The sequence below is a fragment of the Fistularia commersonii genome, chromosome 32 (genome assembly GCF_037954325.1).
Source record: "Fistularia commersonii isolate RoL2024-O1a breed Wild chromosome 32, RoL_Fcom_v1.0, whole genome shotgun sequence".
Classification (NCBI taxonomy): domain Eukaryota; kingdom Metazoa; phylum Chordata; class Actinopteri; order Syngnathiformes; family Fistulariidae; genus Fistularia; species Fistularia commersonii.
Genome location: NC_141315.1, coordinates 5,435,134 through 5,454,547, shown reverse-complemented (window position 1 = coordinate 5,454,547; position 19,414 = coordinate 5,435,134). Strand labels below are relative to the sequence as shown.

Here is a 19,414-nt window from a genome sequence, read left to right as displayed (position 1 = left end):
AAAAACCCCTTCCCCTCGCCAACAGGGCCAGACCGAGAGGAGCAACTCCGGGGAGGGGGAGGGGGGTTGAAGGAGTGAGGAGGAGGAGGAGGAGAAGAAGAAGAGGGGCGGCGAGGGGGGGCACTTTCCTTGGATTATTGTGAAGGGTCTTCCACTTCCCTTTTTTTTTTCCTTTTTTTTTTTTTTTTTTTTTTTGTGTATTTTTTCTCATTTTTCTCCCCCCCCCCCCCTTCCTCTCCGTCACCTTCTGTTTTTGTCGCGATGCGTACTTTATAAGCCGAAGAATGTGGAGGCAACATTTTCCAGGCAAGCAGCATGTTTCCTGTTTTCTTTTCTGGATGTCTAATAAAGTCTGGCATGTTGGAGGTGGAATGGAGGGTGTGTGGGGGGGGGTCAGAGTATGTGTGTGTGTGTGTGTGTGTGTGTGTGTGTAGGGGGGGTTGTTGAGTGGTTGGTGAGGCGGTTGATAAGTCCAGTGGTGTTGTCATTACCAGGTGCGCCTGTCCTGCGCCGCTGCACTTTGACCCCAACGTTTTCGCTTCCTCTGCAGTCTTGAGTGCTCGCAGTAACTCGGGGCAACGCCGGGAGAATAAAAGAGCGCGAAAAAAAAAAGCGAGAGGGAGGGGAGGTCCGGCGTGGCTGTGCCATGGATGCTGTTGACACCAGCTTTTGTTCTGTGGTGGAGTGCGGGCCCGGCCTGCCTATTCACACAGACGGTACCATTTAAAACAGGCGTGCGCTCATTTTCTTGGCAGGGGATGGATTGGTGTGGCGGGCAGCCGGGTGGTGACGGGTGGGGCATTGGCAGCACAGGACAAGTTGCCTTTGTGTGCTACTTTTGGGCAAGTGAAGGGAGGGAAGGGCAGGGAGGAGGCTGCCAACAAAGGGTGCTTTAACCCCCCCCCCTACACACACACACACACACACACACACACACACTCCCCTCCATACACCCTCTCTCCACTAGAACTCCTGCAGTGACCTCGCACTGTCACAGGCAGATGAAGGGTTGGTGCATGTTTATGGCAGGTTGTGTGTAAAAGAGAGGAAAGTAGTAAATGAGTAATTCAACCGCGGTAAACTTAAAGTACAAACTGGCAGAGAGCCACATGGAAAGGGAAGAAACTCCAGCGAGAAAAACAGCGTTGTTTGACCCAACTACACATCTGTGCATTATGCCAGGCTTCTCTGTTACTCCGTAGTGGAGACACTGGCCCTCAGCCAAGGTCGTGTGTGGGTTTCTGTTCGTTTGTTTCCACATCAGTGCTCTCCAGTTGTGCCCAGTGGTTTGTTCCAACTTGTGCATAGATTACAAACAATTAGAGCTGAGGTTTGTTCCCCTTTTTTTTACTCATTTACTCAGGCAACCTGCTCTCAATTGTTAGGATCGCTTAAATTATGAATATGGTATTAAGGAAGGTTTGTGATGCAACTATTCTCTGGTGAAAACCCACATCTCTGTTTGTACTGCCAAACTGCAAAGTCACATTTTCCTTGCAAATGTAGAGTGATGTTAGTCCCCCTCAGCCGAAATGTGTTTTCCTTGTTCCTACCGTTGAATGTTAGCTTTTTACCACGTACCGTGATTTATGCACAGAGTTCAACACGAGAAAGCCGTGTTTGCAATCATCGAAGAAAGTATCATACTGCGCTCAATGAAATCTGATTTTAGTCAGGCCCAGCCACAATTTTGGGAATCACAAGTCCATATTTAGGTAATTCTGGTCTAAAACGCGGCAAAGTAGGAATATGCCACGTGTAAACAAATGCTGAGAATAGACTGATGCAGTTTATAAGAAATAATATTTGTGTCGAGCAGTTCAACTTTATAATCATGCATTTATTATATTACATAGTGTTTTATGAGGATCACAGAGTAGAACCACTGTCACTTGGGATTTTTGTAGTCCTGCTAGTGGTGCATCTGTATGACCTAAATAGGAATAAGAGACCATCAGACAGCAGAATCTCCTTTCATATGTTGTGTTGTTGAAAAAGCCTGTATTGGTCAGAAGCACATTATCACATTTATTACAGCCGGGGTTTGGAACGCCCGGGGGGTTTTGAGACACAGATGTGAGATTGGGATTTAGGTGGAGGACTCCCCTGATGGTTTTCACAATTCAATTGAAAAATAATTAGACAAACAAAATGTTTTTGCCCAAACTAGTGTTAAATAGTAAGAAATGGCTTTTGGTTGTTTAATTTCCTAGTCACACTCTCGACTTTCGAAAAGCAATTAGAAATATTCCCTTCAGTTAATGTACATGATGACCTTTAGAATCATTAGAAATGGCCATGATTAATTTGGAAAGAAGATACCCTAAAATTATTTTCGAAATTAATCTAAAATTAGGGAGACTTCTGCAAAAAAATGGAAAAAATTGGAAATTTTGTTTTTAAAAATATGGCACTCCAAATCAGCGGGGGATCTTTTGAGAAATGAGTGTCTGGCATCTTTTATATTGTGGCTTTGGACTTGAGACGTAAAAAGAAAATCTCCTGCATTAGAGTATTTTGCCTTGCAGATGTGTTGAGGGAATCTTCAACTATTTATTTTGGCTAAGAAGAAATGACCATTTTCAGGAAGCCAGACAAGAGCCAAGTTCTGGTTTACGCTTCTGGGCAAGACCCTCAAAGAATCATCAATCAGCCACGGCTCTTAATCTACAACCAGCTATAAACAATATTTGTGAAATAAACAAAGGGGGCACCTGACTGCTCATAACCAAAAAAAAAAATAACGGCCCAGGAACTAATTCAGTTATATGAGTTTTTATGTATTTGTTAATAAATTCCAGCCATACATAATGGCCACATCATTACCCCAGTGGGCCCTTCCTTGGCGTGCTCTCCCACCTGAACACTGCCTCCTCTTGTTTGCTGCCCATGAAAACCACAGAGGATGTGGGTCATGTTTCAGCACAGCGCTGCCCCGGGTGGCACACAGTGAATCGCTGCAACAGTTGGCGGTCAGCAACTGCAGCAAACCTTGTAGTTGACAAAAAAAAGCCACCTGCAATCAGCAGGTTGAAGTTGCTAGGTAACCGGTGACGACAGGTAATGTGATTGAGAGCTTGTCTGGTTCCCCCGTTACCACTAAAGTGAACTTGTCTTCTCTACTGTGTATTTCTGACCGCAACGTAAATGCGTTTCCTTCTTCTCCTCTGGTGCCTTTTCTCCTCGCGGAGGCAACACAACACCAGCAGCTGAAGCCAGTGGTAGGAAGAGACTCCCAGCTCCCTTCACCACATAATGGAAACTCTGGCCTCATCTCCTGGTGCGCCGCTCCGCTTCCAGACTCTGACTAAGTGTTGCTGGCTCAGGAACCGCAGCCTCCAGCTCGGGCTGCGTTCAGGTTCCACAAGTATTTTTCTACAGGAATGAGTAGCATTAAAAATCTCGACGACTGGGAGCATGAGCAAAAAAAAAAAAAAAAAAAAAAAAAAAAAGATGATGTCATGGATGGAAGTAATCCACTCCAAGTAGTTATAAGCCTTTTCAGTGGAGACCTAGATTTCCAAAATAATTTTCATTGACCCAGTTCTCTTTTTGATGACTATTATATGCTCTAATCGAGAAAAATGTTATGTTTTGTTGATCGAGCCAGCTGAGCTCACCACTTTTTATTACAGAGATGTCAAAATATTTGACCAGAAAAAAATCTAATTTTGGGGGGATAATATAAAGCCTATTTTGATCATCTTGAACTCCACCCTTTAAATATTTTAATAACTTCTCAGATATTAAGAGGAGGCTTTTAGAGACTGTCACTGGGTAATTTTATTTCCTTAGAGTCAATTCCAGTTTAAAGCTGTAGGATGCACATATACATATGATCCAAATAGATACTTTTTTAGGATATTCTAAGACTAAAAAAGCATAAAGATCATTGAGATTTCAGTCAGAAAAACCTATTCATTTCCAAACATTCATATCTATATGCATTATGTGACCCAACTGGTTTAGACATCAGTTGAACATCATAAACATGTGAAAGTTATGGTACATTTAGTTTGGAATGAAGAGCTGGTTGGCATCAAAATCCAACATCTGCCTTAAAGCCAATACAATTTTAGCATCAAACAGCACTGCTTGGAGGATGCTTGATTTTAATTTCTTAAAAACTACAAAATATGCAATTCAGATTTGAAATTAAATGAAAGGCATAGAAGACCCCCTGCTTCCTGATATAACCTGCATTCAAACAAACGGTAACATCTAAGCAAGGTGGATTGACAGCTTCATACTGGCAGTATGAAGAAACGGCAAGAAACCGATCTTATTTAAAATACTGTTCTGTGGAGTTTTATAATTGGTAACAAACACAGTGGTATGTATATATCAATCAGGCATTAATTACCGGAAACATAATGTTTTGGTCGCATATGCCAGACTATTAGATTAGATGGTCAATTTTTCATCCACAATATGAATAAAGCGGGAAGGTCAATTAATGCCAGCGTCTATCATTTCCCAGAACAAGACACAGCAAGAGGTGCACATGTGTGTCAATACGTGTTACATGCATTTAGCCCTTTGGCAGGCAAAACCAATGACAGCTGCCTCCCCCTGGGAAACTATACTCCTCCCAAATCATATACACAAACACGCACGTACTCTGGCATGGCAGCAGTTTCGCAGCAAGCAGAGCATGTAAGAACACAGAGGAAAGGAAATGAGGGGGATTAATTAATGAAGAAGTGAAATTAAGAGCATTGTAATTCCTGCTGTTCCAGCACGCTCCCCATGCTGCACAACCTCTTTGCCCACCAGTGTGGACAGCTGTTGATATTTGATGCACAGCAAACAGTACGCCTTCTTGTATCTGCCGGCTTCATGGTTAGTTTGCATCTCCAACTGTTTGGCGTCAGGTGGCCAGCAGCTCCCCGACACCCCATTTCATTTCTGTGTGCAGGAGCTGTTACAGCGCAGTTAAAATGAGAGATGAGAGCGTGTTTGTCAGAGGCGGAAGCTTGTTTGCATGCAGAACGGCTAAGAATGTGTTTTTAATATTTATTGGTTTCTATCATTTCTGTGTTTCTTCTTCTTCTTTTTTTTTTTTTTCGGAAAGAGCAACGCCAGATTGGAACCATGCAGAGACGGTTAAATCACAATAGACAAAAGTAAACACTTTAAAAGATGCAAGAGCGACAATTCATACAAGTCATATTTCTTGTGAGATCTGCCGGGTAGTTTTTCTCTTTTCTCTAAACGTGGTACACAGGCTGGGAGTTATATTCATGATTTGTTAAAACGGAATCCAAAAGACTTTTGAATTCAGTAACATCTAAATATTTTCACAGCTTCCAGAATATTAATCATCAAAATGTATTAATGCATGTGTTTTAGTCAGTTGACCAATGCTTCCATCTGACATGCTCAACGAAACTGTTGAAATAATTTATCCCTGTGTTAATGTAGATGAGTGCTGTACCGGGACAAAATATTAAAAAAAAAAAATCAAATTGAAAAAGAACTAGAAATTTGTAATAAAATTTTCTTTTAAATAGCCACAGTAGTCACACTCAGTGTTATTTATTTTATCTACCAATCTGCATGCTAACTGGTTAACATGCTAACATCATCAAACCTTGATACACTAAGTCCAAGACATAATGATAAAATATGCACCTTAAGCTGTGTTGTTAGTTTGAGTCTATATTCTAATATTTTAAAACGCCTATTTATAGCATCAATAAAAGGATATCTATCCTAATTTTGAACGAAGTCAAAGAAAAGTCTGTCCTGCCAAATGGTGCTTGCTAAGCTAATAGAGGCACACTGCTAGCGATTAGCTTTGCGCCATCGAGCCGTGTTTACAGGATGGTGTTGCTCCTTCCCGTGCAGCCTAAGATGCAGCTTACTTGGGGTTCATCTGTTAATTTTTCCACAAGAAATTCAGAGAGGAGGCTAGAAACGTACATTACAAGTCCCATATACTAAACCTTTTTAATTAGACTAAACCTTTAATTAACCCACCCCTGATTTTAATATAAACTGCTAATCTTGTTAATGGTAATAATTGCGGTGATTCCCCACTTGTAATGTTTTCAAAAATGTTCGCATGTGTAACACTGTACATAAAAATGTCGGTACTGCTCATGGAAGATTATTATATGATATGAGATATATGGTTATGGATGTACTAAACGTCAGCGTGATGCAAGGAGGAAAGCTGATGAGAAGACAGTATCATTGTTATTAGAAGGGCGTCGGATGGCGTGGCAGTTGACAGACCAACGGATCGCGGCAGCTACCGGTTTGACGTGAATGCTGTCAGTTGACTACAGGTGGAGTGTTGCCTGTCACCAGTCTCCTCTCTCTGTCCTGACACATCATCTCCTCTCCATCACTATCACCAGCGTATGAATCAATGTCACACACACACACACACACACACACACACTCACACACACACACACACACAATTGCCCATTCCTCCCAGCAAGACAGAGATAGTGAGAGAAGGAACAAGAAGCAAGAGTTGGGGGGTTGGGGGGGGCGGAGTTGATAAATAGTGGGTGAAAATGATAGAAAAGGACTGGAAAAAAAACGACAATTGAGGAGACGGGATGACAGAAGAAGGAGGGGTTGTGATTCCTGGAAGACAGCTGAGGAATGATAGCTGAGGTGGGAAGGAAATTTATGTGAAAAGAGAGATAAAAGGGAGAAGTACACGGCGAAGAAACTGATATAGCAGGAGGGAGATGATGCTATCGTACGGCGAGAGATGCGGGCGAGTACGACACCGCAGACAATATGGTGAAACGTAACACGACAGTGAGAGGGAGATTGGAAGAGTAAGAGACTGAAAGGTCAGAGAGAGAGAGAGAGCAAAAAAAAAAAAAAAAGGTAGTGGATGATTCATGGAGTTCAGGCTGTCTGAGTTGTGCCTTAGGGTTCAAAGCAGCCTGCTGGCATCGGTTTCTCACCTGAACACCCACTGCCGCAAGTAATCTGCGTGTTACAAGCGAGAAGATGAAGCTGCGAGAAGGTTACAGGTGTTTTGTGTCTCTGTGAGGCGAACAGAGCCGTGCACGCTTCAAAGCTGCACAAATCAATACTTTGATATTAACTATGAATCAGATGATGTCTGTGAATGGTGTAGCTTGTACTATTGAAATCACTCAAGTGCTTTTCAGCAACCTTTTTTTTTTTTCGCTCACTGTTTATTTTTTTATGGTTTACCACTATGAACATTCACTGTTATGAGCTGTCAGTACTTGATAAACCAGGTTTACATTTTCTGGTTGGCGTAAATTAAACATCAAAATGCTTAAGATGCTACATAATGTTGTTTCTCCGCACCTCCTGGATGTTTGCTCCTACTTGTGTTAAGGTGTTATTCTGCATTTAAATGGAGCCTACAAGCTTGCCTGACATAGGAAATCATTTGCACTATATGTACGGCATTCAAGGTTGCTACGCAACACGGGCCACCACAGTATGGATGCTAAAACACTTGTGGCTCCCTCTTCAGCTATCGCATCTTGCCAAGAAATGTTGACTTTATTCTTAAACAATATTCAGAAATCTGTTCTGCATTAACATCAAAACAACTCAGCATACACTTCTGAAAGGCACTGCCTCTCTATGCGTGCCACCAAAAAGGCCCACCTGATAGTCCGAGAATTGTCAAGTGTTGACAAAAAGGGAGGCATTGATGTGCCCATTTGTCTTCTTTTTTTTTGTAATAAGGTCAAAGAACTGTTTGCCTGGAAGAGTATAACTATTCTTACAAAGGATAAAAAGCCATTGCTCTTACACCCTGAAAAAAATGTAACTTAAACTTAACATGTCCAAAAATTCAGAACCTCAAAATATTTAACTTGATGTCATAAAAAGTTAAAGAAAGTACATAAGTCTCATGATTAGATAATGTTTATATAGACAAGAAATTGTGCATTTCACTGATGTACATATATGAATTGATCAAGAAGACAGCAGGCATTTAGAAATATTGGAGAACAATTGATTCATTCTCACAAGCAAAGCGTCTCCTCCACAGCTTTTTCTTGAAAGTCTGACAAGCACTGTGTAATTCACAAGGTGAGCAGGAGCGTTCAGTCGCTTGACAGATTCCTTGTTTTGGATTATGACTTTAAAAGACCGTGTGATTAAAAATGCAATGATTTATGATGAAAAAAAGAGGCAACCTCCAAAGATACTTGAAATTTCACTTTTCAAATTTGTAATCAATTTTATGTCCGACGATAAATCAAGCGGTTGTTTTAACACTTACGTATTCATGGATGCAGTCGGACACAAAGTGCAGTTTGATGTAATTATATCACCCGCCCCACCCCCTCCACATCTATACCAGCCATCCCCATTAATATTCAACATGTTGTCAGTTGCGGATGTAGTCGCAGTTGCCACGCCTCACCTTTCCCGCTGCCTTGTCTCCCGTCTGGAACGGGAGTTTGCTACGATGGGGGCTGTGCATCAAGAAAGGAAGCATCTCACCTGTTCTCAGCGTGAGGAGGATGCGAGCTTTTGCTCCCGCAGCCCCCAAATCTTCGGCGCACATGCTGGCGGCACCAAAAATAAAGTGCAATAAAACTGGCAGTCAAAGCCTGTTAAGTGATCACCATGACAACAGGCGAAAGGCACGGGGAGACAACACCTCCGCTCTGATCCTCCCCCCTGCCCTGAGAGACTGCACTACTGGACTGCTCGCTTTCTGTCAGCCGGGCTTTCCATGTGGCATTAATGCACTTTCTTTTTCTACTCCTTCCCCTCTCCTTGATGTGTCTCCTGGGAGCTCCCTGCGCCAACGGGTAGTGTTTAGTTTAGTTTATGCATTCTTGTTTAACATGTAACCTCACCTTTTGTCTCCCTGGTCTGTGTTTGTGCAACGGCCACACACTTTCTCAGTCTCCAATCTCCTTACCTCGACTTTATCTCCTCTAATCAGCCTCCTCTGCTGCTGTAATACCAGAGAGCTTGACCATTATAGGCCCGCCTCATCTTCTTCCCTTTCCTTTCCTCCATCCTAGAATATTATCTTGATCCCAGCAACTGATATCATTGTGATATTTCAATGCTACTTGCAAGACATGCATATAAATATATATACATATATATATATATATATATATATATAAAGAAATATATAAAGAAATATATATATATAATTCATTTTATTTATGCAAAAACTAAAGGAAAATGCCATGAGGGAATTTAAATTCTAGCAAAAAATAATGCCAAATTCAGCAAGAAAGTCATTTCAATTTGAAGGAGAAATGAAAGAAAATAGAACAGCGACACATTGCTTAAAACCAACAAGAATTTACATGAAAGCTACAAAATATTGCTTTATAATAAGCGAGAAATAGAAATTGGCAAGAAACTTAATGAAAAATGATCCCAAAAATATCAGTCGGAAATTACCTAAAGTAGTGTTTTGTCACACTTCAAATGATTTTGGCACAAGCTTTTCACAAACACTGGAGTAAAAATGAAGTTAAGCTTCTCGTCGTCATGCCGGGGACACACTCCAAAACAGAACTGCCAATACCAGAGCAGATATTCTTCCATAAATCCTTATAAGAAAACTGCCCTCTGAATATTGAGATCTTAATTTTTCCTGTAAAGCCCACCACAACACGAGAATGAGATCACATAGAACCATCCAGATAGAGATCTTCAGCAGGAAACCACAGGAGAGCAAGAAAATACTAGATAAGAAGTAAATGGCTCGGTATCACAGCAACATCCGCAGGGGCTGCTGTTGTTGTAGGTCATTTCTGGACAGACTTTCGCGTGTTTTGTCAAATGGGAAGGATTCGAAGCAGAGTGAGGATCATGACCTGTCTAGTGTTGAAACACTGGCACTCAACAGGGAACTGTTCCTCTCCGTCTGGTCTTCCTATCCACCGGATGGCTTTCGGATGAAAACTCCGCTCTGAGGCAGCATGAATATTAATACTCCTCACTTGTTAACATTGTATGAAGCAGGCCTCATAATTGTCTTCCCAGCACCACGTCTTCCTCAGTGAGATGTGTGAGAAGGTCAGCCCGCTGGGGAGCGTGTCTCTCTTCACTTTAAGTAGGGATGGGAGCTGCAAGAAGCAAATCCCAAATTGTAAGACACATTTCATCAAGTGCGCTGCAAATGCACATGCGAGTCAGCTTGCAGTTTTTTTTGTGTTTTTTCCGCGTATCTTTTGACGCGGTGTTTTGTCTGTCTCTGATACATGGCACTTTCAGGCAGCGGTGTTGCACATTTGTCTATTCTCTGTTCAGCCCCTCCGCTACAGGTTTCTCTCCGTTGGTGGAAATTCAGCATCCTTGTCTTTGTGCATGTGTGAGCATCGGTACGCATTTGTAATGTGCACACACACAAGGGAATATATTGCTCTCAATGAGATAGAGTGCATGTGTTATTAAACCGGAACACAATGTTTTATCACCTTGCACATTTGTGCAGATTTGGTTATGTGATGTAAGTGTTTGGGAGCCATGACAGCGAGAAAATTCCAGTAAGTGAGGCGGTGGTCTAATCCAGTCATGAGTAGGTGCATTGATTTATTGAGCACCGCCTGTTAGCTCAAGGAAGCTCTGCTTTCTACTATAGCCTAATCAGCATACACACGTGAACACATACACACACACACACACACACACACTCACACACAAACAGCAGTTTGCAATTCTCTGTCTTTCTTTCTTTTTTTTTTTTAAATCCAACTAAACAGTGACGATTACCCTCTAGCTATCATGAGTCTGTAGCTCAGCTTTGATTGCCATACGAATAGAATTGAAGGTAATTTTTTGCAGATTTAGAATTACACACCTTATGCATCCTGAGAGTTGGTTGATGCTGGTAGCGACGGGCCAGGCTGGCTGTTTTGGGGAGATTGTTTGTGCCAGTATTTTTAGATAATCCCTTTTGTCACCGCTATGATATAATCGAAACCGTAATCTGACAAACTCTTCTGTTTTTGTTTTGGTTTTTTGTTTTTTTTTTCAAATTGTATTTATCTGTTTGTTTGACTGTCGAGACTTTTCCGAAGGATTATTTCTGCCGCTGAAAGTAGGACCTGTTTGACTTTAAATCCAACTGTTTGAAAGTCCGTTCATTCCCTTTTACGATCGTGAAAGCGGTTTCAGAAAAACATGTTTTGTATTGCTGTGAACCGACTAAAACTAGAACGATGGCCAAGTTCCCAGGCTGGAAGCCCAACATTCACCTTCCTCTCGCTAATCCTCTGCTCCTCTATGTTTATGTCCAGGTATTCGGCCCCAAATCATGAACGGGCCAATGCATCCACGCCCCCTGGTGGCGCTACTGGATGGGCGCGACTGCACTGTGGAGATGCCCATCCTGAAAGACTTGGCAACTGTTGCCTTCTGCGATGCACAGTCAACACAGGAGATCCATGAGAAGGTCGCGGTCACACACACACACACACACACACACAAGGGCACGCAGATACACAAACATACACTTTGCTTTTGCCATGCTCAATATCAAAGCAGGATGTTGATAGCGCTGAAGTCTGCCGTCCCTCATGTCTGCTTCTCTCCTTTCCCATCACAGTGCTGATATGTCAAGTGCCCTATACGGGGCTCGTGCTCAGTCTCCAGTTAAAATATAGTAGCTTCATTATGTTTTGATGTCACTTTGCGGTGCAGAGCGGGATGCCTACAATGCCATTGCCATTGTTCTAATAGAGAGTCTTGTAGAGCAGAGCTGCGGTGTAATTATATTCGCTTGTAGAGGCTCTTTATTGCTTTTATTCAGCACCATGGCTGCAAAACAATATATGGCCATGAAGATGGGTATCGCTGAAGTGCTATCTCTCTATCTGCAGACGGAGTGAGAGCTGCTACATCTCTCCTCTTACTGTTTTTATGAAAATGGGACATATTAAAAAAGCAGAATTTGCATAGAGATCAATTCAATCATAGACCTTGGGCGATGGGGAGCGAGTAGCTTTTTGTTTGTTTTAACACTGCCTTATCAGGAAAAACATGATTGTAATGTTCCCCGCGCCGGCATATTCAGCAGTTCACAGTAATAAGGTGCAGTCTAGATAGCCGGAGGGGTGTTGTAGATTGAAAATGTCCAATCTCGTCTTTCTGCGGCATGGATGCAGAGATGCAGCACTGATAAGTTAACTCAGGGAGTTTCGGTGAAATGCCGTCAGGCCAGACAGCAGCTGCCACGCTCGCCTCCGCTATATAAGCCCGGAGAAACTCATTGGAAAGGTTGGTCAAGGGTGGAATATGAAAGTTGCCCGAGGTGATGGCAGGTCTTCTGCCAGCTAATCCATTACTTTTTTTGGGATGGTACAGGCATGACAAACCACTCGCAAATACACAGCTTCGTCTTCCATGTTGGATGATTTCTGTCCGCCTCATAGTCTCTCAATTTCACATGAGGTTTGTCAAAGTTGGATGGCGGCCCCTGTGACACAGAGTCAACATAACATGCTGCCTGAGCGTTCATCTAATCGTGGTGTCGAGATTAACGGCTGCAACCAATGACGCAAGCTGATCATCTAATTGTCTGTTTTTCCATTAAGTGATTGGGCTATGTCCAAAATGTCAGAAAATTTGAATTATCTTGAGCACAAGATCTCAAATCGACAGTCATTTTTGTAAAGACGGCTTCTAGAATATGTGTTTATTCGACACATACGAAAACAAGGATCAGAATTTATATATTTCAAGTATCCCACTACTTTACTTTCTCCGATTACAGCTTTATCCCTACCTGTATGTCTTTTTGTTTGGACATACTTAAGGATGGTTAGTATATTGTTGTAGTGTCATGATTACCAATATGAGTACAACAACAATCTATTTTTAAATGTTCAACAATGAACATTTAAAAATAGAAGTCTAGAATTCTAGAAAAGAAAAGTAATTGATTATTTTCTGTTGATACATATATTTTTATACATATATATTGTTTGTATATTATTGATAAATCATTGTTATTTTTCACATTTTATTGTGTCTATTTATTAATTTCAGTTGCTTTTTTTTTCAAAATATATCGGAAATGGTGTGAGATAATCATCAGATCTTTCTATTTTTCTATTTACAGACTTTAAATCACTTTGACGCGGAATAGGGAATACCATAAAACCAGAAAAAAATGTTTCAAAACTGACTGAAATGACTTTGAAATTGCCAAAATCTAAATGAATTTCGATTGACTGTTATTTTTCACCTTGCTGATAAATTATTCATCTCAGTGTTTTGTGTTAAGACTGTTTTCCATCTTAATAGAAATAATAATAATTCATCCTTTATTAATCCCTGTGGGGAAATTCATTCTCTGCAATCAACCCATCATAGATGAACGCCAGGGGAGCAGTTAGGGGTTCAGTGTCTTGCTCAACAACACTGCGGCACAGGGAACGTTCGGTTCCAAAGCCGATCGCTCGATTTTAAAACGATTTGTTAATTGTTATTTGTTTTGGGGTCTCTCGGCCCCAGTCTCACTGGGATGAAGATTTTATTTTAGAGTGCGTAGACGATCACTCCTGATGCCAAACATGTTCCGTGATCCGTGATTCACCCCTTTTCTCAGTTTCCCGAAAATCATTGTTTAATCCTGCTGATAAACAGACACACAAAAAAAGAGCATGACAAAGTGCATGTGGATGCCAATGTGACCTCCTTGGCAGAAATAAAGAAGTTTTATCCCTCCTACTTCCATCACTGCTTCTTTGCTGAAGTGGATGGAGAAAGTGTGCGATCAATAACCCATTCAAGTTCATTCACTTTTGTTTATAACGCATGCAATTTTTGTGTTGTTTTGCAGCGTTTCATTCCCAGTTTGTGTAAATCCCTTGAAGGAGCTCTAAAGGCTAAAAAGACTCAGCCGGGCCAAATAAAGAGGCCTTGGCTGTGTTTTAGAAAAAAGCTCAGACATCATCAGAAATGATAGATGTTAAAAGCATTAAGGCTTTGCTGCAGTGGAGAGAGGAATATAGATTAAATCAGAGTTTATTTTCCTTAAAAAAAGGTCCATTGCTCAGGCTAAATAATACAATAGGGAGGTAAGCTGCCAGTGTGTGTTTGGCTCGATATGTGTGTGTGTGAGGAGGGTTTTAACCTTGAACTAGTATCTTGAAGGCCTGGCTGGGATGTGAGTCTAATAAAAGCTGTATGGAAATTTTCGAGCTGATTCGCGAATCATGGGAGCGCTAATGTCGTTTGGCTGGAGGTGAATGCAGAGCTGTTATTTAGGCGCTGACAGGGGAAATAGTTTTAGATCAGCGTTAGGCTGAACCGCAGACCAGGTCACCTTGCCCGTTTAAGTGACGTCGCACCAAATTGGATGTTATTTGCTTTGCTCTCATTTTTTACATTTTAAACCAATGTTTGCTCAAGTGCCGCGTGACGTTACCGAACAACGGAAAGAAGTAAATGTATTAGCTTTAGTCCCATCGGTATCCCCGTGTTGTCATTTAAGGGACTTTATTAACCGATTCATGTGATAGTTTCAGTAGGCCACTACAGGGGTGTTTGGGTTATTATTTTTTCCAGAATAAATTGTTATTGCGACATTAAAAGCCTTACATGCCACCCCCACCAGCATAAAGAGAATCTAAAATATGTTGATACAGATATTCTTTGTTTCAAATTGGCTGGCAGCAACATTTTTCCCTTCGATCTGAAACGGTCCATTTCCATTGTTCTTTACATGCCAATCTCATATTGGCTGATGAACGGATAGGGTCATCTTCCCAAACATTTGTTATCTGCAAAAACTGCCATTTTAATGCGAGACCCTGCCAATTCAAAATTCTGGACGATCATGTTTAGACATTCAACAGAAGCTGTAAGAAGAAAAGCATCTTTGACTGAAGAGAAGGGGGGGGCTGCGTTAATCCCTTGAAGCATCTAGGGGTCTGTTCTGTGACCAGTGGCTTCCCTGAGCTCTCTGTCCACTCCCCCAGCCAGATCCTTTGTCCAGGAAGTCCACGGGGGGTTCGAGTGCAGACCTGCTGCCCCTTAAAAATGCAGTATAATGACTTGTTTCGCTTCCCCCTCCACTCTGTATGACAGTGCACCACTGCTGCTGGTAACCATGTGATGTGTGTGGTTCCCCTTGCTGTGAAATCCTAAATATTTTTTTTTTAAGTGTCCAAAGTCATGCCAGACATGTGATTTTCATGGCTCCTCTAAAAGGAATGTGATCTTGTGATTGTCATGGGCCCTTATGTAAGCTTCGCTTCTTAGTCCTCATGAATGAATGGAAAGAACCGTGAAGAACGAATGAATCAAATGCAGTCGTCAAAAAGAACAACTCTTTTCACCTTCGGTTTTCTGTGAAGTTATCGGGTAAATGACATGACGGTGTGTCTGCAGGTGCTGAATGAGGCGGTGGGCGCCATGATGTACCATACCATCACTTTGACCAGAGAGGACCTGGAAAAGTTCAAAGCTTTGCGTATCATCATCCGCATTGGCAGCGGCTACGACAACATCGACATCAAAGCTGCCGGAGAGCTCGGTATGATTTCTCCTGGTTCCTGGCGAAATTTAACAACATTGAATTGTACCCCGCTGTTTCAGTGCAGGTGGGAGATACGACCTCAAAATCAATATCACCGTTACTTCAAAGCTTTTTCATAAATCACAATAAATGCGCTGTAATTAATTTCAAACTTCACTGTAGTCTGTCGAGTTTAAAGAAAAGTCAGGCTCAGCAGATTCTTTAGCTCGCCAGGTCATTTCCTGGCCATTTAGCTATTTGACAGCCGGCTCAGTTTAGTCATATTTCTTTGATGAAAAACTTTTCATACGGCCTTTACTGTAGTGCTCCACTTCACAAATGAGAGCCAAGGATGAAAATGAATGTCAGCATATCCCCCCTTCATCCAACACAATTGGCCTTCCCCAAAAAAAAAAAAAAAAGGCGGGCGAAGGATGAGTAGAAAAACAGAACTAATTCATTGACTTAAAGTGTCGTCCATTTTAGCAATGATGAGACCTTGCTTGTTAGTGACTTTAGTGGGGGTGTTTTACTTTATCGCAAGCCGATGCGGGCCGATGCTAAGTTTCTCAGAATAATAGACCGCAGGTTGAGACCACAATCAAATTGGTCCTGGTGGGAGTTTCCTAGCTATCTCTCATTTACATGTTACTTGTGGAGTAGCAAACCGATCAATTGTTGTATCCCCTATTGATTAATGGTTGGCCATTCTGCGCATGATATATCTCAGCTGATCGTGATCAGGTACGGATGAAGGGAGCAGCTGATCCCGAGAAGCGCGGTAATTGGGCAAAAGGGGGGCGCGATGCCTCAAAACACGATTTTACAGCCGACGGTGGTTTCGCCTGAAGGGGAACAGAGTTTACTTACTTTTTTTACCGCACAGATTTTCAAAACGGTATCAAAGAACGCAGTGAATTAAGGAGTCAGATGAATGCCGAGCACCCTGCTGTGAGCCAGGATGTTCAAAGAGACAGAACGGGAACAACAGACAGCAAGAGTTCAGTTGTGCCTCTGAACCACTACCCCGGCTTATCAGCAGGACGGTGGCTCAAACAGCCATTACTGTTGACAAAGCTGCCATTTCCCTGCCAATATGAGATACTGTGTCTAACCGCTACCCACTCACTGAAGGCGCTCGGCCTCGCAACGCAGGAGTCAAAAGCTATCGTGCCTGGAGAAGGCGGCGCTGATATGACTGCTGTTCTCTGGGAAAAGAAAAGGGGCCATTGGTTGAGCAAGCGCCGGATATTTTTCGCTGTCCAGAGACGGCGGTGCTGTTACTCTGAGATACAGAGTGGGATGAGGACATCAGAGGAGAGCAACAGCCGGCGAAAGTGTACAGGAAAAAGAAATGTGCAGTCGGAGGATAGGAAGCCCAAGGTTTGAATTTCCCAAAGGAAATAAAACTGTGATCCCACTGCTACAGTTAGGTACAGATAGAGTAGATATATGTTTAAGACCCGGAGGTGAGGATTCGCGATATTTTCAAAAGCGCCGCATCACTTGTGACATTCGTTGAAGTTTGGAATAGGGCCCCCTAGAGGTATCGAGAGGCCATGGAAGGTAATTTGTAAAGTAAAACAAATGAATGAAATGTTATATCTGGTTTTGTGACTAAACATTGACTGTAACGCATTTTAAGTCTTTACAAACTGTTTAATTTCTTGTCATCCAGATCACTTTGTTTGACAGTATATTGAATTGTGGGGTTTTCAATATTAAGGGAAACTTTTGTGAGGCAGTAAGTCAACTTAAAATATCCGCAAAAGGATACTTACAATTCCCTGTAGATGTACTAGTAAAATTACCAGAAAATAATGAAACATTAACATCCCAAAAATGTAAGAATGCAACCAAAAATTGTGAAAGAAATACCCAAAAAACCTGCAAAAAAAAAAAAAAAAAAAAAACAACAGGGAGGTATTGGATGAAAAAGTTTTTCGAGAGCATTTATTGATATTTGTATATATTTCATAGGTCAGATCAGGGATGCCTTGTCTCGATAAACTAACATCTGAAAAGTTGTCATTCGATGTCGTAATACCATCTTTCATCCTTATTGCTCGGCTCGGAAGACAAACACTCGACAACGGCTGACGCGTGACCTTTACTCACGTGTTTCCAAGCTTTATTATTTTGTGCTGTTGTACATTAGCTCAAATACTGAGCAGCATAAATGAACTTGTTTCTCTGTGCCAAAAAGATTTCCACAACCTCAGCTCATATCAATAAAGTAAGAGTGAATTTATCAATGTTATTTCAAAGATTAAATCTCACTTAACTAATGCAGTGCAATAACACTCGTGTAATAAATCCTCCCGTCGGGAGGATTATAATGTTCGGTTTTTATTGAATCTGTTTGAGAGATGTTTTGATTTATTTAAATTGTAATCAGGAGGCCGTAACTTACAGTGCTACGATGTAATATTTTATTAATACTATTTATGGATCTCTGGATTGACAATTCCGAGGTCTAAATCTCTTCACTGATTTAGATCAGTAAGTACGCAACTTCTGGGATGTCTCGTGTCTCTGTAGGCATCGCAGTGTGTAACATTCCCTCGGCGGCGGTGGAGGAGACAGCGGACTCCACCATGTGCCACATCCTCAACCTTTACCGACGAAACACCTGGCTCTACCAGGCCCTCCGGGAAGGCACGCGGGTCCAAAGTGTCGAGCAGATCCGCGAAGTGGCTTCGGGCGCCGCCCGCATCCGTGGCGAAACCCTGGGACTCATCGGCTTTGGTGATTAACAATTACACTGCCCTGTTTTGTTTTTGGTTCCTATCTCCAGTGACTCAATCTTAGCTTCCCTATTATTTTTGTCATGTTTGATTTGGATTTGGCGCTCCCTGCTACCCCCCTTCCCCCGCCCCCGTGTGCATTTTCATATCCTGTCGCCGTTTGCCATGCCCTCTTGTTTTTCTGTTCTGATAAGGTTATTTTTTCACCCTCTGCCCGTCCCAGATTATCTCAAGGTTGTCTGTTCCGCCTCCTTCCTGGGCCGCTTCCTTTCCTTTGCCACCCTGTCCTCTCACCTCCCACTGCTCTAATGTTCACCATTATATCTCTATTATTCCCCGCTCTTATTTTTTCACCCTCACCTCTGTCCCCGCGGTCCCTCGCCCTCCCTGCACAACAAGGCCCCTCATGCTCAGCTATGTCTTGCACCGTTTCCCAATCTGCACCTGTTTTACTGCTGATTGTGTGCGCTTTGTACGTTACCCTGCACTGTCTCAACATCGAGCGAGCTGACAGATGCTCCTTCTTCACACAAGCTTTTCCAGAGTGCCACCTTATCTCAATGTCCACATCCCATCCCCCCCCCCACCGACACACGTAAGCACACATCCCCCTCCAGTCCCAGACAGCTGCGTCGACGTGCTGTGCCCAAACAGCAGGTCCTGCCAGCATTTATTCCCAGAGTCACTCCCTTTCCAGACCAGTCCTCCCACCCCTGGCCTCATCTCCCGCTCTCCCCGGCCACAAAAACAATGTCTATTGTCAGATGGAGGCCGGGGAGAGCAAGGGCCTCCTGGTGACTGACTTATAAACACACACACACACACACAGACAGACACACACATACGCGCACAAAGCCAATGCCACAACTCTGCGGGCTGCAGATGCAGAGAATGGAAAAAAGAAATATGTGGCTTAGGGGCGGCATTAGGCTAAGGAGGAGCCCTTGAAGCACCAGCAGAGCACAGCTTTTACTCTTGTCTTCGAAAACACGAGTAAATGTTAACTGATTGTACAGCCCTTGTTTTAGGATTAATAATTTTTGGTCTTTTCAATGCATTTCAAGCCCAAAAAGTGAGACTATGATCACTTGATGCCTTTTTGTATAAGTTAGCCTTAGAGTTAACAAGTTTTTGTAGAGTCCCTGCTTAATTTGGTTTAATTGATTTGGGAATTTGTGGAGGGGGGGTGGGGGGGGGGGTT

The 19,414-nt window shown here is 42.4% G+C and overlaps 1 protein-coding gene across 2 annotated transcripts in view; it reads left to right on the top strand.

Annotated features, from left to right (window-relative positions):
• Positions 1 to 19,414, top strand: part of LOC147215233 (uncharacterized) — a 50,574-nt gene that overhangs the window by 18,757 nt on the left and 12,403 nt on the right. For both annotated transcript variants that reach the window (XM_086139731.1, XM_086139732.1), the window contains exons 2-4: positions 11,241 to 11,395; positions 15,340 to 15,484; positions 18,008 to 18,214. In XM_086139731.1, coding sequence (XP_085995857.1) covers positions 11,241 to 11,395; positions 15,340 to 15,484; positions 18,008 to 18,214 — 507 coding nt within the window. The remainder of the gene's footprint in view (positions 1 to 11,240; positions 11,396 to 15,339; positions 15,485 to 18,007; positions 18,215 to 19,414) is intronic.